This window comes from Ranitomeya variabilis, chromosome 3, assembly GCF_051348905.1.
Source record: "Ranitomeya variabilis isolate aRanVar5 chromosome 3, aRanVar5.hap1, whole genome shotgun sequence".
NCBI classification, from domain to species: Eukaryota; Metazoa; Chordata; class Amphibia; order Anura; family Dendrobatidae; genus Ranitomeya; species Ranitomeya variabilis.
The window spans coordinates 672,580,760-672,606,646 of record NC_135234.1 but is presented as its reverse complement, the minus strand read 5'-3'; the positions used below and the strand labels follow the sequence as shown (position 1 = coordinate 672,606,646).

Here is a 25,887-nt window from a genome sequence, read left to right as displayed (position 1 = left end):
ATCCAAGCATTTTTTTGGGTGTCTAACAGCTGCAAAACATGCGGGGCATGGACTCAAGCATGTCACTCGAGTACACGTGATATTCGGTGCATACCCGAGCACCCAGTGCAGCGAGCACCTGCGCTCAACACTAATGACAACATGTTTAATATGTTATAAAATTCTGTGTCGTACCTGTGGGTTCAAAATACTCACTATACCCCTGGATAAAATCCCTGAGGGGTGTAGTTTCCAAAATGGGGTCACTTGTGGGAGGTTTCCATCATTTAGGTACATCAGGGGCTCTCCAAACGCAAGATGGCGTCCGCTAATTATTCCAGCAAAATTTAAATTCCTCCTTCCCTTCCGAGCTCTGTAGTGCACCAAAACAGTAGATTTCCCCCACAAATAAGGTATCAGCGCATTCAGGAGAAATTGCACAACAAATTTTGGGGTCCATTTTCTATTACCCTTTTGAAAAAAAATGGGTCTAAAGTAAATTATTAAATGCTAATTTTTTCCTTCTACATTGCTTCAGTTCCTCTGAAGACCTGAAGGGTTAATAAACTTCTTGAATGTGGTTTTGAGAACCTTGAGGGGTGCAGTTTTTAGAAAGTTGTCACGTTTGGATGTCTTCTATCATATAGACCACTCAAAGTCACTTCAAATGTGAGGTGGTCCCTAAAAAAATGGTTTTGTAAATTTTGGTGTAAAAATGAGAAATCGCTGGTCAACTTTTAACTCTTATAACTTCCTAACAAAAAAAATTATGTTTCCAAAATTGTGCTGATGTAAAGTAGACATGTGGGAAATGTTATTTGCGTGACATATCTTTCTGACTTAAGGGCATCAGAATTAAAAGTTTGAAAAAAAATACTGTATGAAATTTTCAAAATTTTTCACCAAAGTTCAATTTTTTTCACAAATAAACGCAAGTTATATCGAAGAAATTTTACCACTATCATGAAGTAGAATATGTCACGATAAAACAATGTCAGAATCAGTGGGATACGTTGAAGCGTTTCAGAGCTATAACCTCATAAAGTGACAGTGGTCAGAAATGAATTGTAAAATTTGGCTTGGTCATTAAGGTCAAAATTGGCTTGTCATTAAAAGGGGTTAAAATATTTTGGAAAGGGCAGGTATGGGAAAGCTAAAGGCTCATAACTAAATAAAAAGCTGCCATTTTATTGCAATTTTGGAAAATTGCTGCAAAAAGAAAACATATCACAAAGGCATTGTGTGAACATGACCCTACAGTTCTCTACAGAATTTCATACGCACCAGCTGCCATCTCCCATGTCAGTAATGGGAAAGTCTATATTCCCTGAAGACTGATTATACCCGTGTACTGAGATGAGAGGTTTAAGAATGAATGATCAGTCCACAAGAAAAGAGAAGCGAATTTCTCTGATAAGTTGTTTTACAAAGTTTCTTATTTTGACATGTGTTACAGATTCATGAAAACAATAATTAAAAGGATGGCTACTATTCTAAATAATCAAAAAATAATAGTCACTTTACCAATCCCTTGCTGTTCCCATTCAGACTCTTCCTGGGTCGTCCATTGGTCTCTGTACTCCTGCTCCATCTGGATGTACAAGTGACCACTGCAGCCAATCCCTGGCTACAGCAGTAATGACTTGGTCACCAATGTAAGAAGTGATTAGATGCAGAGGTCCCAATTCTGCCCACATGGAGGTTGGGGTGCAGAGACTGCCTCTGTTCCTCTGCTCTGTATTAATAGACATGTCATTTTTACAGTCAGCGGGGAGTTGGTATTTTATCTTTTTACACTATTATGTGTTTATTAACGGACGACCTCTTTAAACCCTTCAGGACAGAGCAATTTTCAGTTTTTGAGATTTTGTTAACTTTCTACTTCCAAAAGTTGCACTTTATTATTTTTGTAACCACATAGGCGTACGATGGCTTGTTTTGGTGGGAAGAGTTGTACTTTTGAATGGCACCATTACGTACAATACAATACCATTACGTACAATATCCTGAATCTTGGGAAAAAAATTCCAAATGAGGTGAAATATATGCAATTCCCCCATGGTTTTTGCCTGTTCAGCATTCATTTTATGGTAAAATGATGAGGAATTATGATTTTCCAGATCAGCATGATAAAAACCATAACAAAAAAAATCAGAAGTTTGCCAAAAAAAATAAAAAATTGGGGTTTGTCGCCATTTTCTGGGATTTGCAAAGTTTTTAATTTTCAGTCACTGGAACTGGGTGAGAGCTCGTTTTTTGTATGGTGAGCTGACATTTTCATGGATACCATTTTGGGGTCCATGTGACATTTTGATTGCTTTTTAATTTTTTTTAGGTAGGCATGGAGATTGGAAAACTGCAATTTTGCTTTTTTTTATTTATTTTTTTCTGATTACGGCATTTACTAGTCAGGTAAGTTTTATATTTTCTTTTTTTAAATTCTGTATGTTTGAATAAGTTTTATATTTTCATAGGTCAAACTTTTCTGGAAGTGACTTTTCCATATATTTTTTTAATTTCTTTATTGTAAATGGAGGGGGAAAAGCGGTGTGAATCATATTAATATTTTTTTTACTTTCTTGGGGGACTGGAACATGCGATCATCCAATCACTTAAACTCTATGCTGTAATAGTACAGTATTCACAGTCCCCTCGAAGCTCAGCTGAGTTTCAAAGGAGTACCAAGATGGCAGCTACGGGTGCCTCCAGCAGTCCCTGGCTCTCATAGTAACGCATCGGCGCCTTGAGACTGTGCCACAGAGCCGATGCACCGACTGTGATGTCATTTAAATGCCGCTGTCGGAAATTTAGTATAGATGCCATCATCAGCACCGCAGGACGTACAGTTACACCCATGTGCATGAAAGAATTATGGAAGAAAAAAACACACAAAAAAACAGGGACATGGCAAAGAATGGTAAGTTCGGAGGTGCTGGAATGGCACGTCATTAATACAATAGATAAATTACAACTTGGGATGTTAAAATGTAATTCAATAAGCCCAAAAATGTTTGGCCTTTCTATTTTCTATGTATTCTGCAGTGATGGTTAAAAGTGGACGCACTTTAGCATTCCCCGATGTTACACAAATAAGTAGGAGAGTTTGGAGTGCTGATATGAAGGATAATTGGGAAATAAGCTGGTTATATGTGCAGCAACTAAAATTGCTATTCTCTCCCCTTCGTAAAAGTGCAGGTGTGATTCTAGGGTATGGGGAGCTTCAGTCTTCCCTGAAGTGTGAAGGTCACACAAGACGAGGTAGCGCAATGAACAGTCCATCTGTCGTGTGATAACTTCCAGAGTCGCTTGGCAGTTCTGAGCCGCGGAGGCTTCCACAAGCCGCTCCATAGTCACCTCGACATCATTTGGGAACAGTTTGGAAAAGATTCTAATTACAGCTTATATCACATATACACCAAGCACATTACAGGAGAACAGACGTGATCTGACATGCATCTCACATACAAGGGATGAACATAGTACATATTAGTGTAGTGTGTCAGGAACCATTCGATCAGATACTAATGTCAGCTCCTGTTAGTCAGTAATGGTAGCACTCCAAGCTCCTGGAGCTGCGTCCTCACCACGCTGTCCCATCCTTTGTTGGCTTGCGGGTTCCTCGGGGAGGGATGCATGATACTTTTCACAGTCACGTCCATCCCTTCTCTGGCCAAAGCCTTCCTTGCTCGTTGCTCTGAAAACTTGCCCACTCCAATCACCATTTTGACCCCAAGCGTCTTGACCACTTGACATAGGGCTTCGTCACAAATATCTAGCAGCGTGTCCCGCTGCGCTTTAGGAAGGTCTGTTGGTGTCAGATTCTTCCCCGTCTGATTCATAAATATGAGAGGGCAGTGGTTGTGCACAAAGCAGTACTTGAAGAAAGTTTCGGGTTGGCCGCAGATAGATTTGAAGAAACTCCAGAATCGAGCGCCACTCACCTCACTGTTGGGACAATCAAATCCACGTATAGGTCTCTTTGGATGCTCCACTTCTGGTTTATAAACATTTCCAACAATTTGAAGCCAGTCACGTACATGTTTTACTTCCCCAAATGGAACCTGAGAAAATACATTGTACACAATGGTGTATGGTTAATACGGTGATATGTACTCATACTGGCACTATGCCAGGAAATGCGTTAGTATTTATTGGGAATAAAGTTTATGCAGCATTATGTGTCACAGTCACTGGCACTGCTACATGTGAGCAAGTGGCACGTTTTCTTAGGTCCCAGGGAGCGCTATCTGAACTGTTTGGGTCACCCTTATTTTGCCGAATTAAAACTTAAAAGTCCGATCTATGAATCACTGACAGCGGCATTTAACACGCATTGGCAGAAAGGACGTGACAAGTCTCGCCCATCGACAACCTTGTCACATAATTGCGGGGCACCGAATGCCTGTGGCCAGCGATCATAGGTGATCGTGATTTTTGCTATACATAGCAGTACAGAAGCCCTGCTATGTGTAACACAGGTTATAGGAAGATCACAGCTTCAAGTCTCATAAGGCAACTATTCAACACAGCAAAAAGTTAAATAAAAGTTTTAAAAAATATTTTACAAATTTAACAAGAAAAAAAAAATTTAAACTTCAGAATTTTTTTGGTCGCTGCAACATTGCAATAAAATGCAGTAACAGATGATCAAAACATCGCGTCTACCCCAAAATGGCACCAGGAAAAATGTTAGATCAAGCCGAAAAAAAAAAAGCCCTTACCAGCCCTAGATTCCAAAAAAGAGGAAAGCTATGTGTCTTGGAAAATGCCGACAAACACAAAAACTTTTTTTCATACAGATTTTGGAATTTTTTTTCATAACTTAAATAAAAACTAACCTATTGATTTTTGAGACCTGCGTAATCATACTGACCTGGGGAATCATATTCTCAGGCCAGTTTTACCATATAGTGAACATGGTAAATAAAAAACAAAACAAAAAAACAATTGTGGAATTTAAATTTTTTTTTCCCGATTTCCAGTACACTATGTGGTAAAATGAATGGTGTCATTCAAAAATGCAACTCGTCCCGCAAAAAACACGCTTTCATGGGGCCATATTGAAGGAAAAATAAAAATGTTATTGCTCTGGGAAGAAGGGGAAGAAAAAAAACAAAACTGAGAATACAAAAAAATGAAAATCGCCAGCGGGTGAAGGGGTTATGTTTTTTTAACATTTAAAAAAAAAAATGCAATTGTATCAGAAACCTAGTGATTGATAACTACTCCCCATGTGTCTTAGTATAGATTACTATGGATAAAGAGGCTAGCTGCTAGATGATGGTACATATACAGCAAGTTAAAATGTTTCCAATATTTCATGTCTTAAAGCTTTTAGGGTTCTGACCAAATCGACACGAGTTTGGGGAGAGATTTAAAATACAATCCCAATCAGCATCTAATGAATATCAACTGGGTTTCCACAACCCTATTATCAGGGCAGATTTTTAGAATTTGCAGCAGAAAAAAAATTATTTGCAGAAATACAGTATTGTGCAAAAGTATTAGGCAGTTGTGAAAAAAAATACTGGACACTATTAATCCTTTCCAATTTCCCAACTCCATTTGTGGAAATGCAGCCTCAAACTAGCCATGAACCACCACCATACTTCTCTGCTGCCTGCAGACACTCATTATTGTACCGCTCTCCAGCCTATCGGTGAACAAACTGCCAAATGTTTCACACTTCAACTCATCGGCACGAGGAACCTGCGGCCATTTTACTTCCCCAAGCTTCTACGTTTTCGAGCATAGTTGAGTCACTTGGTCTTGTTTCCATGTCACAGGTATGACTTCTAGGCTCCAATTCTTCCATGAAAACCACTTCTGGTCAGAATTCTCTGAACAGTAGATGGGTGTAGTTGGGCCCTACTTATTGCCCCAGTTCTGAGCTAATGGCGATGCTGGATATCTTCTGATTACCAGGGGAAGCATCATGTATTTTTTATCTGCTGCACTTAGTTTCCTTGGCCAAACTCTACATCTACAGCACTCAAAGTTGCTCATTTCTTGGTGCGTCTTCAGAAGAGCTTGAACATCACATCTTGAAACGTCAGTCTGATTTAAATTCTTGGCCTGGGAGAAACCTTGCTGATGCAGTATAACTACCCTGTATCTTGTTGCTGTTCTCAGTCTTATGACCTGTGACATGAAACTCTTTCACAACCTCACCCTTGTAGTAGAGTTTGGTTGTTCCTCACCCAGTTTTAATACCATTACACAGCAGTTTTTGTTTCACCTAATAGCTGTGTTTCCATCTACATATTAAAATTATAATTATTTGTCTGGTATAACTGCATACCCACAAACCTAACTATAATCCTATCACGGCCTACAAAATACCTAGAAGAACTGATGCCGTTTTGAAGGCAAAGGGTGTTCACACCAAATATAGATTTGATTTACATTTCTCTTTTGTTCATTCACTTTGCATTTTGTTCATTGATAAAAAATACGTGTGAAAGCATTCCTTCTGCGGAGCATTTTTTCCATACCTGCCTAAAACTTTTGCACAGCACTGTAAGTAGCTTGTGAGTTATTTCCATGGATGCTTCACAGAAAAACAAAGGACCGGCCTTGACAATGCAGCTAAAATTGTAGAGATTTGCTGCAGATTCAGCAGAAGGCATCAGCCTGAGATTTCAGTTGTGGAAATACAGGAAGACGTTTGGGTCTGAATATGCCCCTACAGTTCTGCGCGGCAGTGTTCAGTGTTATTAAAAGGAACATTTATTTTCAGGTTTATTGTGTGACAAATATCCATAGGGATCCTTATATAGGATCCTTATCAGGATATCAGGGCAATCATATCATCCCATGTGGCCAGCGACTTGTAGCGCATCGTAGCCACATAACTCTTTCCCTAAGCTGAGGAATGACGCAGTTTGGCATCATCTCAAAATTATCACACAGCTTAATAAAAGAGTGGGGCAGAGAGGTGTAACCAATTATCACAGCCAGCAAGACTGTCTGACCTTTTCATATAGTGTCATTCCTCCCACTCCCAGCCAGTCTCTCCATCTGCCATTAACAGATTTCTTGCTCTTTTTTCCAGCATCAGTCTGTGTCAGGCCTGGTATTTATAGAGCTGGGGATAGAAGTGAGTAGGACAATGTTGGCGGGCCTGGTATATGGCAGGTATAGTCATAATGAAGTAAACCATGGCAGATTTATGACGGGAAAGGAAGGGATGAACGAATCCCTAACAAGTGTCTGTATCGGCGATGAGTTAATGGCGCAAAATGCTGAAGACACCTTTAATTGAGCAATTTTATGCAGGTTAATATGGCACCAACGCAATTAAATGGAGAAAAAAATCAATCCGTCCCCTTGGCACAAATTAACCTCGTTCAGTGAGGATCTTACCCCCGTCTGAGCCATGCCGAATGGTCCAGGGTTCATTCCTAAGAAAAGCACTTCCTTTCTGGACTGGCAGTATGTCCGGACGTACTTCTCGTGGGGGTCCCAGGCATACAACAAAGGGTTGTACACGTACTTCACCGGGTCCTGGAAGAGCAGATGTCCCAGCTTCAAGTTCAGCTCTAACTCTACCTGTAGGAAGCCACTAGCGGGATTCTCCTGGTCGGGGGATACGTCATGCGGGGGCTGAGCGACAATCATTCCGTCTTCTCCACTGCCGCAGCTATAGGACACATTATTAGTGCATTAGATTTAGGGGCCATCTATTTATTTTGTCATATTCACTGCCCAATACAATGCAGATTTGAGATTGGGGAAGCTGGGCAGCAACCAATTTGGGCACAGTTATAGCTTTTGCAAAAGTTGTCACCCAGCTTTCCCAGGCTCCTGAATAGCAATTCTGCCAAGTTCTGCAGTGACACATCCCATACTCATGCATACTCTCATCATTTCTCCACTACTGACACGTCCCGTGAACCCACAAATGTCCATGTGACGTCTTTAGACCATCAAACGTTCCCACAATGCGGCTTCTCCCTCGTAGTATTGTAATGAATTCCAAGAAAGGACTTTAACTTAACAGCAAGGTCTGAATGGGAATATCATGCAGTTGAAAATAAACCCTCCTGGATGATCAGAAGACAATGTTGTGGCTCTGTCCTCCCTGCTTTACACTGCAGTTCTGCTTGTGTAATCTGACAGCTGTGTATAATCACATGCCTCATCTTAAGCCCTTTAGGAAGTTAGTTTACAGAGAGATGATTCCCGTCACAGCAAGAACAGAAATGATGAACAAGAATAAAAAGACCATAGAAATTATTATGGAACACGGAGTAAATAATTCTGAGTGAGGGGATCCCATCTGTGTACTCATGGCATCATACCATTAGGCATTACTGGGGATCTGTAGTTCTTCTGCCAATCAGACATATCTATGTCTCAGATGGTAAAACTCTACTAATAAGTTAAAAGGTTGTCCTTTCTTCTTTCTTTTTTTACTGGTGCCAGATTGCAACTTTTTTCTTTTTATTTCAAGTCTTTGTTTTTTTGCGAAATTACATAATTTACTTTAACATATATTGTGGTGAAAAAAATTCAAGTGAAAAAAATGTCATTGCACCATTGATTTTTGGGATTTCTTTTGACACGGTCACTGTGATCATGATTCTTCTGGTCAGTAGGAATATGGCAATATCAAACCTATATAATATTTTTTCGATTTTAGAGACTTTAAAAAAAAAATGTGAAACTTTGTAAAAAATAAGTTGTTCGTGTCGCCATACTGTGTGACCCATAACTTTTGCGCAAAATTGCGCAATTTCTTTTTAGCAAAGTTTGGAATTTTTTTTCACCACTTAGATAAAAGAGAAGACATGTTTTGTGTCTATGAACTCGTAATGACCTGGAGAATCAAAATGACAGGTCAGCTTTAGCATTTAGTAAACCTAGCAAACAGCAAGTGTGGGATTGCACTTTTTTCACTTTCACCACACTTGGAATTTTTTTTCCCGTTTTCTAGTTCATGACATGCTAAAACCAATGATGTCGTTCAAAAGTACAGCTCGTCCCGCAAAAAAATAAGCCCTCACATGGCCATACTGACGGAAAAATAAAAAAGTTATGGCTTTGGGAAGGAGGGGAGCAAAAAACGAAAATACCCTGGGTCATGAAGGGGTTAAATCAGAGGGTCATATCGCACAAAATAGTTAATAAATAACATTTCCCACAAGTCTACATCAGCACAACTTTTTAAACATAATTTTTTTGTTAGGAAGTTATAAGGGTTAAAAGTCGACCAGCGATTTCTTATGTTTACAAAATTTACGAAACCATTTTTTTAGGGATGACATCACATTTGAAGTCAATTTGAGGAGCCTATATGGCAGAAAATACCCAAAAGTGACACCATTCGAAAACTGCATACATCAAGGTACTCAAAACCACATTCAAGAAATTTATTAACCCTTCGGGTGCTTCAATGGAATTTTTTAAATGTGGATGGAAATATAAACATTTACTTTTCTTTCACAAAAATTTTCATTTAGACCTAATTTGCTTTACTTTCGCAAGGGTAACAGTAGAAAATGGACCATACAATCTGTTGTACAATTTCTCCTTAGCATGCCGATACCCCATATGTGGGGGAAATCTACTGTCTGGGCACACGGCAGGGCTCAGAAGGGAAGGAGCGCCATTTCACTTTTTGAATGGCATAATTAGTGGACACCATATCATTTTTGGAGAGCCCCTGATGTGCCTAAACAGTGGAAACCTCCCACAAGTGACACCATTTTGGAAACTAGGTTCGTTAAAGAACTTATCTAGATGTGTATTGAGCACCTTGAACCCACAGGTGCTTCACAGAAGTTTATAACGTAGAGCTGTGAAAATAAAAAAATCAAATTTTTCCCAGATAAATCTTTTTTAGCTCCAAATTTTGAATTTTCATAAGGGTAAAAGGAGAAATTGCTCCATACAATTTGTTGTGCAATTTCTCCTGAGTGCGCAGATAGCCAATATGTGGAGGAAAACAACTTTTTGGGTGCACGGCAGGGCTTGAAAGGGAAGGAGCGTCATTTGACTTTTTGAACGTAAAATTTACTGGAATAATTAGCGGACGCCATGTCACGTTTGGAGATCCCCTGATGTGCCTAAACAGTGGAAACCCCCCACAAGTTTTGGAAACTACACCCCTTTGGGAACTTATCTAGATGTGTATTGAACACCTTGAACCCCAGGTGCTTCACAAAAGTTTATAACGTTAAGCCGTGAAAATAAAAAAAAATGATATTTTTCCCTCAAAAATCTTTTGTAGTTCGAAATTTTGTATTTTCACAAGGGTAACAGGAAAAAATTGACCCCAAAAATTGTTTTGCAATTTCTCCTAAGTTCACCGATACCCCATATGTTGTCGAAAACTACTTTTGAGGCACAGTGCAAGGCTCGGAAGGGAAGTAGCTCCATATTACAGTGCAGATTTTGCTGCACTGGTTTGAGGGTGCCATGTTACATTGGTAGAGCCCCTGAGGTGCCAGAACAGAAGAACCCCCATAAGTGACCAATTTTACCAATTAGGCTGGGGTCACACATGGCGTAAGACAATACGCAACGTATTATACGTCCGTATTACGCGTTGAATACGCCAAAATGTCTCCGTAAGCGACTTCCGTAGTTCCGGCGTTGCTGAGGTGTGGTCGCGTATTTTGCGCATGTGCTTGTGCGTGTGTGATGCGTGTGTGATCCGTATGGCGTATTTATCACGCACCATCACAAAATGGACATTTAACGGTTTTCAGGCCTGCAAATCATTTAAACCATCATTAACCACACTATTTAAGCCCTCTACAACAGGTGGAGCCCTCCCATCTGCCCTATATGTTCTCTAGCATATTTTGGCTGTGTTGCTTGGAGATTACAACCATGTCTGGCCCTGTGTATGTAAGCACAACTCAGCGGGTGTTGCTTCACTGGGTGTTGTCTCGTCGCTTTGGACAGCCATATTCGGTCAATGTGGATCCGCGAAGGAGGAGACGAAGATTGTGGGTCCATCCTCTATTGATCCAACGCCAGAGTAAAGGCCATTTCCAGAGACTATATTCAGCTTTGAGGGCACATCCAGAGAAGTTTTACCAGTATACTCGCATGTCCATCCGGACTTTTGACATGTTGTTGGAGCTCTTACGTCCTGGGCTCACCTTTAAGGACACCTGGATGAGAAAAGCCATCTCTGCTGAGGAGCGTCTGCTCCTAACCTTACGGTATGTATTCCACATTTGAAAATACTGTTTTTTGGGGGTTTTTCTTAACAAATGTGAGGTGTACTACTAGGTTTCATTAACTTCACTTGGACATGAAGCCACAAGCACATATCCAAGAATGTTGGCAAGATTATAGTCTATTTATTTTTTCAACTGCCAATTTGTATACTGTAAATAATGTCATATTCTATGAAATATACACTTGGGCTTCTTCCTTGGATCTTAGTGCTCATGTTTTTTTCTTTTCCCTTTTTGTTGTATTGCAGCTTCCTGGCCACAGGATTGTCCTAGGCGGGTCTCCACCTGGAGTTTTTGATTGGGCGGTCGACCATTTCAGGCATTGTTAGGACAACCTGTTCCCAAATCTGGCTGAAACTACATGAAGCTGTGTTGCCTGAGCCAAAACAGGACGATTGGCTTAAAATCGCCACAGGTTTCCAAAATAATTGTGACTTCCCTAATTGCATTGGAGCTGTGGATGGGAAACATATCAGGGTGCGTAAGCCGCCGAACTCTGGTTCCCAATTCTACAATTACAAGCAGTTTTTCTCTGTAGTTCTGTTAGCAGTTGCTGACAGTAACTACAGGTTTGTCATTGTAGACATTGGGGCCTATGGGCGAACTGGAGACTCTAGGGTCTTCAATTCGTCCATAATGGGTCGGCGGCTACGTGACAACCAGTTGAATCTCCCACCACCACAACAACTCCCAGGCTCCAATGCTGAAGCAGTGCCTTTTGTTTTTGTTGGAGATGAGGCCTTCCAACTGTCGCGGAACGTCATGAGGCCTTACCCCAGGCGCAACCTTGACCACCGGCGGAGGGTGTTTAATTTGAGACTTGCCAGGGCACGGAGACTGGTTGAGTGCGCCTTTGGGATTCTTGTGGCCAAATGGCGGGTTCTTCACTCTGCCATACAGCTGAGTGAGGCGACAATCAACGAAGTGATAAAAGCCTGTGTCATTCTACATAATTTCACAAGAATACATGATTGTTCATCACCAAGCGTGGAAGATAACCTCATGATCAATGTTCGTAGGCCTACCCCATATGTCCCTCCTCCGCGTCGGCCACTTTCTGGTCTGAAAGTTCGTGATATCTTTACCAATTTTTTTTTGTCTCCTCAAGGTGCTATTCCCTGGCAAGACTATGCCTTTTTGCATGTGTAATTAATTAGCTATATAAAGTATGTGTGAAACAATTTTCCAACTCTGTGTTTAGTTTTTTCTTATTTCACATATGGTTATCAGCATATCATGTGTGTGTGATGGAAGAATGAATACAGCGCAGGCAGACGGTGATTGCTAGTACAAAAACATTTTACTTACTGGGTAACTTTTTCAACTGTGTAGGTTATTCTTTTGTCATAACCTTTTTTGGGTCTCATATTTTTTTTTTTTTTGCCCAAAATTGCCACTCCGAACACAAGCAACCATGCTCTGTAGTGAGAATACAAGCATACAAATTGTATACAAATCATAGAAAAAAACAAAAAAAAAAAATTAAAAGAAACATAAAAAACAAAACAAACCTAAAAACAAAAAATTACAAGTCCTGGTAGGTAGGGGCAGGAGAAGCAGCTTGCTCTGGGTCTGCATCAGGTGGCATTTGTAGGCCCAATTGTCCAGAACCCTGTGCAGATGATGTTGTGGCCTGAGGGACATTTGGCCAGCTAGGATGCTGGGAACTTGGAAGAGTAGGGCGTGGATTTTGGACATACCCCTGCTGCTGATAACCATATGGCCGGGAATCATAACCCAACCCAAAATGACCATATTGTCCATACCCAGGTTGGGACCAGCCTCCAGCACTGGGTGTGGACAAGTGGCCATATTGTGATGGTTGAACATATCCCGCCATATGTTGCTGAGGTGGCCATTGTGTGGTTGATGGGGGTTGGGGCTGAGGTGTTGGCTGACGTGGAGGGGGTGGTTCGGATCCTTGTTGAGCTGCCAGGCCTTGTAATCTCAGAGGCCGCAGAACATTTTCAGGTGACATCTGCCACTGTTCAATCATCAGCATGAGATTGTATGGGTTATTTGGGGGGGTGCATGCGTCAACAAGGATCTGAAAACACCCTCTCACATGTAGCCTTAACTCCCTCTCTATGGACCTTAAGTAATTGGCCATGCTCCTGGTAAATCCCTCCTCCCCATCATCGTCTCGAACACGTGCCAAGTAGCTCAGGACCCCAGCATCGACATTTTGGCGGCTTTGTCTCAATTCTCTTCTGCGGCGTGCAAGCTGTGGTCTGACTGCAGCCTGTGGGGATGGAGCCAGGGCAACAGTTGGGCTGCTGCTATTTACAGGGTCATCCTGGCTAGGTGGTGGTGCTGCTGATGAGGCTGCCGCTGAAGAGGCAAACTGTGGGTCCTCTGGGTGTGGGACTGAGACAGATCCAGCTTCATGAAGAGATGAGGAGGATCCAGGAGGGATGGAGCCAGAGGGAGCAGCAGATGGACCAGCCACCTCTTCACCTTCCCCAACTGGGTCAATGACCAGTTCGGAGTCAGACCCTGTCTCCCTGTCAGTGAGGTTAGACTGAGTTCTGGAACCAAAAAAAAAAGTAAGAACACAAATAATACCAAAACCCACACCAAAAATTATTGAGATTGGTACTTACGGCCTGAGGTCCATGCTGGGATTGAGAAAGTTGAGCCGGTCAAAGTATATGTACTTTTTTTTTTTGGGAGGTGCCCCGGCTCCACTTCTCTCCCGCTGCTGCCTCTCCCTCCTGTACTGGTCGCGGATACTCCGCCACCTTGTTGTAACATCACCCACTGAAACAACAAAAAAAACACACATTCTTTAGACCATTAATCAGTGAGCTCCAAAAAGGTGTAAATGACTACACAGATTTATAAGTGTAGCATCCAAATAGGCCTTTGGGGAGAAGAATTCATCTTAAATCGAAACAAAAACCCCAATTAGCAAGCAAAGCCACAAGGACAGAGTCCACTAACCTCTATCACAGAAAGGACAAATAATGGGAAACACTGTTAGTAAGTAAAAGGGACACCTATTGTAAACATTAATGAAATCCGTATATCATGTACCACACCTTGGATCTACTGGTGGGCTTTCTAGTTCCTTCATGACTATTTAGTACATTGCGCAGAAATTCAAAGTAGAAAGGGCCTGATAATTCCAAAGAACATTACATTTCAAACATGGGTGTACTTACTTATCTGTCGCTGTGCCTGACGTGGCTGCTGGTCATAATGTGGGAAGAGGGCCACACACACGCTCCTCCATGCTGCCTCTTTTTGGGCTCTGTTGGCGTAGTTTGGATCTCTTTGGTCCCAAATTACAGGCCTTTCTTGGACCAAAATAATGAGCATGTCCACATTGATAATGTGAGACATGGTGAATCTCACTCCGTGGAGGCGTGCAGCAGACTTCCGGGTTCACTGTCTGGCTTTTTCAGCTAATTAGCATGTCTCACCTGCCTAATTGAGGCCTTTGGACGTTTCAGGACATCTGCCATTAAGTTCCGTATTTCTCGCAAGGCACACGCATGGTCCGTAAGCATTCCGTATTATACGCTCTCCCATAGACTTGCATTGGCGTATTTTTTGCGCGATACGCTGACAAACGCAGCAGGCTGCGATTTTCTGCGCCCGTACAAAGCCGTATATTACGGATCCGTAAGATACGGCTGATAGGACTAGACCCATTGAGAATCATTGTGCCGTATGCAATGCGAGTTTTACGGACGTAGTTTTTTCGCTCTTACGTACGTAAAACACGCATGTGTGACCCCAGCCTTAAACCTCTCAATGAAGTCATCTAGGGGTGCAGTAATTATATTGACACCACAGGTGTGTCAAAGAATTTTATATCATTGGGCAGTAAAGAAAAAATAATTTACGTTTTTACCACCAAGATTGTGTGTTAGCCCCAAAATTTACATTTTCATACTGGGAAAACGGTAAAAATGGCATCAAAATCTGTCCCACAATTTCTACTGAATGTGGCAATACCCTCCATATGTGGCTGTAGAGTACTTTGCCATACGGAGTGACTCGGAGAGACCGAACGCTATTTGCCTCCTGGAGCGCAGATTTTCCAAGAATAGTTTGCGGACTCCATATACAGAGCCCCTAAGTGTTAGAAAAGCAGAATCACCCCTCAAGTGACCCCATTTTCGAAAATATATCCCTTTGGGAATTTATCCACAGGTGTAGTGACGATTTCCACTCCATGGGTGTTTTCCAGAAACAAGCAGCAGTGGATGTTGCTGAGTGAAAATTGCAAACTGCTGTTGTAGTGACCAGTACGCTGTTGTGACCAGTACATTATGCCCAGCTCATGCTTCTGGAGACACGCACCTGTAAATTAGGCGGGCTCTCATCACTACAGAAATGCCAAACATATGGGCGCTAAATGCTGCCGGGGGTCTCCATGGAGACAATCAGGACAACGTGATCGCATTGCGTTGTCCTGATGGAAGCATGCAGGGAACTCATTCCCTGTGCGATGCTCATCTAAGCCGCTGTCACTACTAACAGTGGCATCAGAGGGGTTAAATGCCCACGATCGGTGCTAGCACCGGTTGTGTGCATTGCTGCGGAGTGTCAGCTCCCACAAAGAGCTGACACCAGCACCCGATCGCTGCGCTTATTGTGAGACCGCACGATAGGTGCACTGTACCTGTACTGCTGTTTGCGGGAACACAGCTCGCGCAGAGAAGTATATGTGCGGCGCATGTCGGCAAGGGGTTAATTTTTTTTATATCTTTAGGGCATTTACCATGTAATGTAAATCATTTTATATTATCAGAATTGGATGTGTCAATACCAAATATGTTTATTTTTTTATTTATTTTTGGATTGGAAAAAAGTTGTTTGATTCAAACATTGATACTTTTATTATTTTTATAAGAACATTTTTTAAGACATACATGGGGTTAAAGGATCTGCTGCTAACATCTTAGTGGCAAAAATCACAGCCCAGTGGAGTCCATGTCAGACAGTTCCGAACTGTCCGATTTTAACAACTTCACAGACATATGATGTACATTTAAGTCATATGTTGTGTCCTGACTTTGATGTGGGCTCACACGCCGAATGCGTATCCTTTCCGGCAGATGATGGCTGATTAAATCAGCCATCATCTGCCTCTAACTGCCTGCGCCTGTTAACCAGTTAAATTCTGCTGTCAATCTCTGACAGTGGCATTTAACATGTCAGTAGGGGGGTGCGTTATACAACATGCCCATTGGTGCATCCATGATTTGATTGTTAGGCGCCATTGGGTTGCGAGAAACCCGAGCGTTTGCTGAAGATTTCTGTGTTTCTCTTGACGTTTCTCTTGTGAAAGCCAGCATGTAGCTGGTGTTCACAAGAGATTGTGATTTTTGCTATAGATAGTAGTGATAATGCACTGCTACAGTTGTACTCAAAAGTTTACATACCCCAGGAGAATTTTTGCTTTCTTGGCCTTTTTTCAGAGAATATGAATGATAACACCAAAACTTTTTCTCTACTCATGGTTAGTGGTTGGGTGAAGCCATTTATTGTCAAACTACTGTGTTTTCTCTTTTTAAATCATAATGACAACTGTGAGGCAGTGACCCCTGTTACAGCTAGGGGGCGCTGTTTGTGCCCCCCAGAATGCGCACAGAGGCGTATGAAGGCCATAGGTGTGAATGGCAATCGCAGGTGTAGCTGTGATTGCAATGTGAGGCAGTAACTTGTGTCACAGGTAGGGGTAGATGTGTGTTCTCCCCAGGTTGTGCATGAAGACGGATGAAGTCCATAGGTGAGCATGGGAGTCACGGATTTCCGGTCCGGGTTTTCCATGTGGCTGAAGGCCACAGGTTTGTGTGTTAAAAGCCCTGCAGTAAGGGTTATGGTTGTGTCAGGTGTGTGCTGCAACGTCAGTGTCAGTCTGGTGTGCAGAGCAGAGGCCTGCAGAGCGCTGGCTGAGTGCATGGAGGCACAGGCCAGCGGAGCCAGCACCCAGGGCAGCTGAAAAGCCTGGCACCCGCAGCGTATACAGCGATGCAATCGTCCATGGTACTGGTCTCGGATGTGGACAGTTCTGTGCCCGAAGGTGGATGTCCGGTGCCAGAAAGAGGACTGGCATGTGTAACGATTGCAAACAGGTGGATATGGTGCCCGGCTGCTACCGGAGGATATCCTGGGCTGTATACGGCTGAGAGTGAGTAGAGACTGTGATACAGTGATGCAAGACACCCACGGGAACTTGTCTGAAGGGAGGGCTGGCGTGTGTGATGTCTGCAACATTTTGAGGCTGTGTATGGAGACTGTAATATGGCATGCGGTCGCCCCACGGATACTGGCCAAGGAGAGGTCTGGCGTGTTTAGGGACTGCAATCTAAAAGCCATATGATATGTAGTGCTATGAACTGGTGTGAACTGAACACTGATAATATACACTGAAGTTATATGACCTGAAATGATATGCACTTGTGTGTGAATTGGACTTTTAACCCCTTTATGACCTTGGGATTTTCAGTTTTCCATCAATATGGCCATGTGAGGGCTTATTTTTTGCAAAACGACTTGTACTTTTGAACGACAGCATTGGTTTTACCATGTCGTGTACTAGAAAACGGGAAAAAAATTCCAAGCGCGGTGAAATTGCAAAAAAAGTGCAATCCCACACTTGTTTTTTGTTTGGCTTTTTTACTAGGTTCACTAAATGCTAAAACTGACCTGCTATTTTGATTCTCCAGGTCATTGCGAGTTCATAGACACCTAACATGTCTAGGTTACCTTTTATCTAAGTGGTGAAAAAAAATTCCAAACTTTGCAAAAAAAAAAAAAAATTGTGCAAATTTCTGATACCCGTAGCGTCATTATTTTTCATGATCTGGGGTTGGTTGAGGGCTTATTTTTTGCGTACCAAGCTGACGTTTTTATTGATACCACATTTGTGCAGATACGTTCTTTTGATCGCCCGTTATTGCTTTTTAATGCAATGTCGCAGCGACCAAAAAAATGTAATTCTGGCGTTTCACATTTTTTTCTCACTACGCTGTTTAGCGATCAGGTTAATGCTTTTTTTATTGATAGATCGGGCGATTCTGAACGCGGCGATACTAAATATGTATAGGTTTGGTTTATTTATTGTTTTATTTTGAAGGGGGCGAAAGGGGGGTGATTTAAACTTTTATATTTTTTTACATTTTTTTTTTCACTTTTTTTTTTTACTTTTGCCATGCTTCAATATCCTCCATGGGAGGCTAGAAGTTGGCACAACTCAATCGGCTCTGCTACATAGCAGCAATCATCAGATCGCTGCTATGTAGCTGAATTGCAGGCTTGCTATGAGCGCCGACCACAGGGTGGTGCTCACAGCAAGCCGGCATCAGCAACCATAGAGGTCTCAGGGACCTCTATGGTTACTATGCAGAAGCATCGCTGACCCCCGATCATGTGACGGGGGTCGGCGATGCGCTCATTTCCGGCCCGATGACCGGAAGCGCCGGTTAAATGCCGCTGTCAGCGACATTTGACTAGTTAATAGCGGCGGGTGAATCGCGATTTCACCCGCCGCTATTAGGGGTACATGTCAGCTGTTCAAAACAGCTGACATGTCCCGGCTTTGATGCGGGCTCACCGCATCCCGTCCGAGGTCAGAAAGGGGTTAATGCTGTGAGCAAACACATTACAGAGACTGTGTGTTGGAACTTTGTGGGTCACTGCCTCTTCAGTGCGTACGATGCTACCGCGGCATTACACAACCCAAAGCATCCAAATGACCCTGATAGAATGTTTACATACCCTGGTGATTTTGGCCTTATAACATGCACAGAAGTTGACACAAATGGGTTTGAATGGCTATTAAAGGTAGCATCCTCACCTGTGACCTGTTTGCTTGTAATCAGTGTGTGTGCATAAAAGCTGAGTGAGTTTCTGGGTTCCAGACAGACTCTTGCATCTTTCATCTAGCCACTGATGATTCTGGATTGTGAGTCATGGGGAAAGCAAAAGAATTGTCAACGGATCTACGGGAAAAGGTAGTGTACTGTATAAAAGAGAAAAGGGATACAAAAAGATATCCAAGGAATTCATAATGCCAGTCAGCAGCGTTCAAACTGTGATTAACAAATGGAAAATCAGGGGCTCTGTAAAAACAAAGCCATGGTCAGGTAGACCAACAAAAATGTCATCCACAACTGCCAGGAAAATTGTTTGGGATGCAAAGAGAAAACCCACAAATAACATCAGCTGAAATACAGGACTCTCTGAAAACTAGCGGTGTGGCTGTTTCAAGATGCACAATAAGGAGGCACTTAAAGAAAAATGGGCTGCATGGTCGAGTTGCCAGAAGAAAGCCATTACTGTGCAAATGCCGCAAAATATCTAGTCTACAATACGCAAAACAGCACAGAGACAAACCTCAAAACTTCTGGAACAAGGTAATTTGGAGTAATGAGACCAAAATTGAACATTTTGGACTCAACCACAAACGTTACATTTGGAGAGATGTCAACAAGGCCTATGATGAAAGGAACACCATTCCTACTGTAAAGCACGGAGGTGGATCGCTGATGTTTTGGGGATGTGTGAGCTACAAAGGCACAGGAAACTTGGTCAAAGCTGAAGGAAAGATGAATGCAGCACGTTATCAGCAAATACTGCAGGCAAATTTGCACTTAACAGACCAGAGGTTGAGCATGGCACGTACTTGGACGTTCCAACATGACAACGATCCAAATCACAAGGCCAAGTCAACCTGTCATTGGCTACAGCAGAACAAACTGATTCTGGAGTGGCCATCTCAGTCTCCTGACTTTTTTTGCTGCCTCAACATTTCAATAACTACAATAACAGGTGATCAAAACATCAAATACACCCCCAAAAGGGTATCAGTAAAAACGTCAGCTCAGGGAACAAAAAAATAATCTAGCATACTGCCCCAGATCCTGAAAATTAAAAGTTACCGGTCTTGGAAAATGTGAAAACAAGCTACAATTTTTTTCACAAATTTCCAATTTTTTTCTGACCACTTGAAGAAAATATAAACTATATGTGTTTGGTATCTGCGTACTCGTACTGACCTGGAGAATCACTTTGCCAGGTCAGCTCTATAGGGAACATGGCAAGTAAAAAAAATGCCAAAAACAATTGTGGAATTGCATTTTTTTGCCATTTCAATGCACTTGCATTTTTTCCCCCACTTTCCAGTACATTAATGGTGTCATTGAAGAGAACAACTCGTCCCACAAAAAACAAGACCTTATATGGCTACTAGATGGTGGCCCAATTCTAACACATCGGGTATTCTAGAATATGTATGTAGTTTATTTATGAAGATTTCAGAATAATGCAATGAATACACAGGATTCGGCCGGCCGGGAGCGACCAATCTGCAAAGCGTGGTTCAAATCCCGCGGCAATTTGCAGCCGGACTGCGCCAGTCGCTGATTGTTCGCGGCCGGCCGCGACCAATTAGTGAAGCCAGGGCCAGCTCCAGGTTTTTGAGGGCCCCGGGCGAAAGAGTCTGACAGCCCACGTGGCATATAACACAGCCCACGTAGTATATAGCACAGCCACGTAGTATATAGCACAGCCCACGTAGTATATAGCACAGCCCACGTAGTATATAGCACAGCCCACGTAGTATATAACACAGCCCACGTAGTATAGAGCACAGCCCACGTAGTATATAGCTCAGCCCATGCAGTATATAATACAGGCCACGTAGTATATAACAGAGCCACGTAGTATATAGCACAGCCACGTAGTATATTGCACAGCCCACGTAGTATATAGCACAGCGAGGTAGTATATAACACAGCCCACGCAGTATATAACAGCCCACATAGTATAAAACACAGCCCACGCAGTATATAGCAATATGGGCACCATATCCCTGTGAAAAAAAAAATTAAAATAAAAATTAGTTATATACTCACCTTCCAGTGGCCCCCGGATCCAGCCCAGGCCTTTAGCGATGCTCCTCGCGACGCTCCGTTCCCAGTAATGCCTTGCTGCAATAACCCGTGATGATGTAGCGGTCTCGCGAGACAGCGACGACATGACGGGTCGTTGCCGCAATGCATTCTTCGGACCAGAGCGTCGCGAGGAGCGGGAAAGGCTGGCGCGGACGCAAGAAGCTGAGAATATAGGGTTTTTTTTTATTATTTTTAACATATGTTTTTACTATTGATGCTGCATAGGCAGCATCAATAGTAAAAAGTGAAGCGGTGTTTAAATCCCGCCCCAATATTGCTGATTGGTCGTGGGCGGCCAGGCGCGACCAATCAGCAAGACGGAAGTTACAAACAGACGGAAGTGGACCTTAGACAATTATATATATAGATGGGGAAATAAAAAAAAAAATAAAAATTATGGCTGTTGGATGAAGGGGTGTAAAATGTGAAAATGAAAATATGGAAAATAGATGTGGCATGAATGGGTTGATGTTAGATCTGATCAGCAAACATCCGACATATATTACATAATATTAATGTCTAACATTTGGTAACCCCTTTGACTGAACAGCTCGAGGTGGGCAGCACTGATTGTCCTGGGACATTAGTTGGGTTTTTTAATTTGATATTTCTGCCCTCAGGTGCTGAGATAGCTTTATGGTAATGTATGTGCTGCTCTTTATGGCACATTAACCATTCACATGCCTGTACATAACACCCTCATCATTTAGGCCACACGGTGACGTCATTATTTCCTACATGTCTGTCGCCAATGTTTCCATATGTGTTGGATTTTCTGTCTCTGGTTCCAGGTTGCACAAGACTCTCTTTTTTTAAATCAATATCACGGCCCTAAGACAGTCTCATGATGGTGACTTGTCTCACAATTGGTGTTGCGGTGTAGCCCTGGCCGGTATGGCACTTGCCAGCTTTCAGGGTCAGGTACGCAGGTTCTGGTGAACATTCCCCATTCTCCATGTGGATGGTGATGGCCTCTGATGAGATTCCAGCACCATCACCTCTGGTTCTAGCAGCGCCCAGACAGGTGTGGAGCCGGTATTATATATACAAGGATAAGGGTATGTTTCCACGTTCAGGAAACGCTGCGTTTTTGACGCTGCGTTTTTCCGCAGCGTCAAAAACGCAGCGTCCAGATGTTACAGCATAGTGGATGGGATTTCATGAAATCCAGACTCCACTATGCGTTAAAAAACGCATGCGTTTTTGCCGCGAAAACGCATGCGTTGTGCGTTTTTTCTAAACGCAGCATGTTGCTACTATGAGTAAAACACGCAGGTACACCGCAGGTGACCTGCCAGTGACCTCAGGTGCAGTTTTGGTCAGGATTTTACCTGCATAAAATCCTGACCAAAGCCTGAAGCAAAACTGAACGTGGAAACATACCCTAAGAGGCGCTGCGCTAGCACTGCTGCCACACCTTCCTTCCTAAAGAGGTTCCTCAGCAGCTGCAGCACGTCCCGTACACTTCTGCAGAACAGAACACACATCTTAGATCCTTTACATAAAGCATAAGAAATAGAATTGTAAGAAGGAAATTTCCTTTAACCTTCCCAAAGAAGTTCTGCAGCAGCTGAGATGACCGTGGAGGTCAGAGATCTGTGTGTTCAGCAGCCTGGCAGACTTAAGGTACCTTCACACGAAGCGACGCTGCAGCGATAGCGACAACGATGTCGATCGCTGCAGCGTCGCTGTTTGGTCGCTGGAGAGCTGTCACACAGACCGCTCTCCAGCGATCAACTATGCCGAGGTCCCCTGGTAACCAGGGTAAACATCGGGTAACTAAGCGCAGGGCCGCGCTTAGTAACCCGATGTTTACCCTGGTTACCAGCGTAAAATCTAAAAAAAACAAACAGCACATACTTACATTCACGTCCCCCTGCGTCCACTTCCTGACTGACTGAGCGCCGTACAGTGAGAGCAGAGCGGTGACGTCACCGCTGTGCTGCTTTCACTTTCACTTTGCGGCGCTGAGTCAGAGGAGGAAGCAGACTGCAGGGGACGCAATGTGAGTATGTGCTGTTTGTTTTTTTTACATTTTACGCTAGTAACCAGGGTAAACATCGGGTAACTAAGCGCGGCCCTGCGCTTAGTAACCCGATGTTTACCCTGGTTACCAGTGTAAAATATCGCTGGTATCGTTGCTTTTGCTTTCAAACACAACGATACACAGCGATCGGACGACCAAATAAAGTTCTGGACTTTATTCAGCGACCAGCGACATCACAGCAGGATCCTGATCGCTGCTGCGTGTCAAACGAAACGATATCGCTAGCGAGGACGCTGCAACGTCACGGATTGCTAGCGATATCGTTATAATGTCGTTTCGTGTGAAGGTACCTTTAGGGTATGTGTCCACGTTCAGGATTGCATCAGGATTTGGTCAGGATTTTACATCAGTATTTGTAAGCCAAAACCAGGAGTGGGTGATAAATACAGAAGTGGTGACGTGTTTCTGTTATACTTTTCCTCTGATTGTTCCACTCCTGGTTTTGGATTACAAATACTGAGGTAAAATACTGACCAATTCCTGATGCAATCCTGAACGTGGACACATACCCTTACATGGGAACACACACCCTTACATGGGAACACACCTCCTTCACACCTGTGTGGCAGTCTGCGGAAGGGGTTAATCACCCGCTATATAGTGAGACAGGTGACTCACGCTTTTGTAGCTAACTCTAAAAAAAAAATCATATGAGCTAAAATATCATTAATATTTAGGGTAAATTGTGTTAAAAAACCCCAGAGGATTGTGAGGAAGATGAGGGTTGTGGTCTCAGGAGCGGACGGGCCTCTCGTCACGTGACATCGCCGCCTCTTCTCTCCTTCTACATCCGGTTAACCCAAACATCTCCACTGCCTCCCATAATGCACCGCGGCTAAACACTAGAAAGCAGCGGCCGCAGAGCGCAGAGAAATGTGCCGCACTCAGACCGGTCACTAGTGCAGTGCGCGGCGCCGAGCACGGGGCAGGAGCGGACATCGCACAGCCGCTCCGTACACACCTGCACCCTCAGTGCGCGCACACCGCGCGGCCTGCACGGGAGATTTACCTGAGGAAGTAGCGCGATCCTATTAGGATAAAGGACCTGTGATGATGTCATACCACGTGACCAGTCACATTTAGAGGGCGGGGACAAGCGCGGGGCGGAGCTTTTCTGCAATGTGTCATCATGGGAAGCAGCGGCACAGCATGGTTATTGGTGTGCGGGGAGTTCACCTCACTGGGCGAGAGCTGCTGTATGGGAGCTGCGTTCTGTCCCGCGTGTATGCAGCAGAGCCATGTACAGCATATATATGCAGCAGAGCTGTGTGTGCTATCCCGCCTGTATGCAGCAGAGCTGTGTGTGCTATCCCGCCTGTATGCAGCAGAGCTGTGTGTGCTATCCCACCTGTATGCAGCAGAGCTGTGTGTGCTATCCCGCCTGTATGCAGCAGAGCTGTGTGTGCTATCCCGCCTGTATGCAGCAGAGCTGTGTGTGCTATCCCGCCTGTATGCAGCAGAGCTGTGTGTGCTATCCCGCCTGTATGCAGCAGAGCTGTGTGTGCTATCCCGCCTGTATGCAGCAGAGCTGTGTGTGCTATCCCACCTGTATGCAGCAGAGCTGTGTGTGCTATCCCGCCTGTATGCAGCAGAGCTGTGTGTGCTATCCCGCCTGTATGCAGCAGAGCTGTGTGTGCTATCCCGCCTGTATGCAGCAGAGCTGTGTGCTATCCCACCTGTATGCAGCAGAGCCATGTACAGCATATATATGCAGCAGAGCTGTGTGTGCTATCCCGCCTGTATGCAGCAGAGCTGTGTGTGCTATCCCGCCTGTATGCAGCAGAGCTGTGTGTGCTATCCCGCCTGTATGCAGCAGAGCTGTGTGTGCTATCCCGCCTGTATGCAGCAGAGCTGTGTGCTATCCCACCTGTATGCAGCAGAGCCATGTACAGCATATATATGCAGCAGAGCTGTGTGTGCTATCCCGCCTGTATGCAGCAGAGCTGTTTGTGCTATCCCGCCTGTATGCAGCAGAGCTGTGTGTGCTATCCCGCCTGTATGCAGCAGAGCTGTGTGTGTGCTATCCCGCCTGTATGCAGTAGAGCCATGTACAGCATATATATGCAGCAGAGCTGTGTGCTATCCCACCTGTATGCAGCAGAGCCATGTACAGCATATATATGCAGCAGAGCTGTGTGTGCTATCCCGCCTGTATGCAGCAGAGCTGTGTGTGTGCTATCCCGCCTGTATGCAGCAGAGCCATGTACAGCATATATATGCAGCAGAGCTGTGTGTGCTATCCCGCCTGTATGCAGCAGAGCTGTGTGTGCTATCCCGCCTGTATGCAGTAGAGCTGTGTGTGCTATCCCGCCTGTATGCAGCAGAGCTGTGTGTGCTATCCCGCCTGTATGCAGTAGAGCTGTGTGTGCTATCCCACCTGTATGCAGCAGAGCTGTGTGTGCTATCCGACCTGTATGCAGCAGAGCTGTGTGTGCTATCCCGCCTGTATGCAGTAGAGCTGTGTGTGCTATCCCGCCTGTATGCAGCAGAGCTGTTTGTGCTATCCCACCTGTATGCAGCAGAGCTGTTTGTGCTATCCCGCCTGTATGCAGCAGAGCTATGTGTGCTATCCCGCCTGTATGCAGCAGAGCTGTTTGTGCTATCCCGCCTGTATGCAGCAGAGCTGTGTGTGCTATCCCGCCTGTATGCAGCAGAGCTGTGTGTGCTATCCCGCCTGTATGCAGTAGAGCCATGTACAGCATATATATGCAGCAGAGCTGTGTGCTATCCCACCTGTATGCAGCAGAGCCATGTA

General features: G+C 43.8%; 1 protein-coding gene across 3 annotated transcripts; it reads right to left on the bottom strand.

Annotated features, from left to right (window-relative positions):
* Positions 1-907: 907 nt before the first annotated feature.
* SMUG1 (single-strand-selective monofunctional uracil-DNA glycosylase 1) lies at positions 908-24,242 on the bottom strand. 3 transcript variants are annotated; one of them, XM_077297934.1, is made up of 3 exons: positions 24,142-24,242; positions 7,345-7,621; positions 908-4,040 (listed from the first exon to the last, which is right to left on the bottom strand). In XM_077297934.1, the coding sequence occupies exons 2-3, from the start codon at positions 7,597-7,599 to the stop codon at positions 3,507-3,509; spliced, it is 789 nt and encodes a 262-aa protein (XP_077154049.1). In that variant the 5' UTR covers positions 7,600-7,621; positions 24,142-24,242; the 3' UTR covers positions 908-3,506. The 3 variants fall into 3 exon arrangements, with proteins under 3 accessions (XP_077154049.1, XP_077154050.1, XP_077154051.1); XM_077297935.1 differs by lacking the exon at positions 24,142-24,242 and adding an exon at positions 24,094-24,112; XM_077297936.1 differs by lacking the exon at positions 24,142-24,242 and adding an exon at positions 23,680-23,864.
* Positions 24,243-25,887: the final 1,645 nt, after the last annotated feature.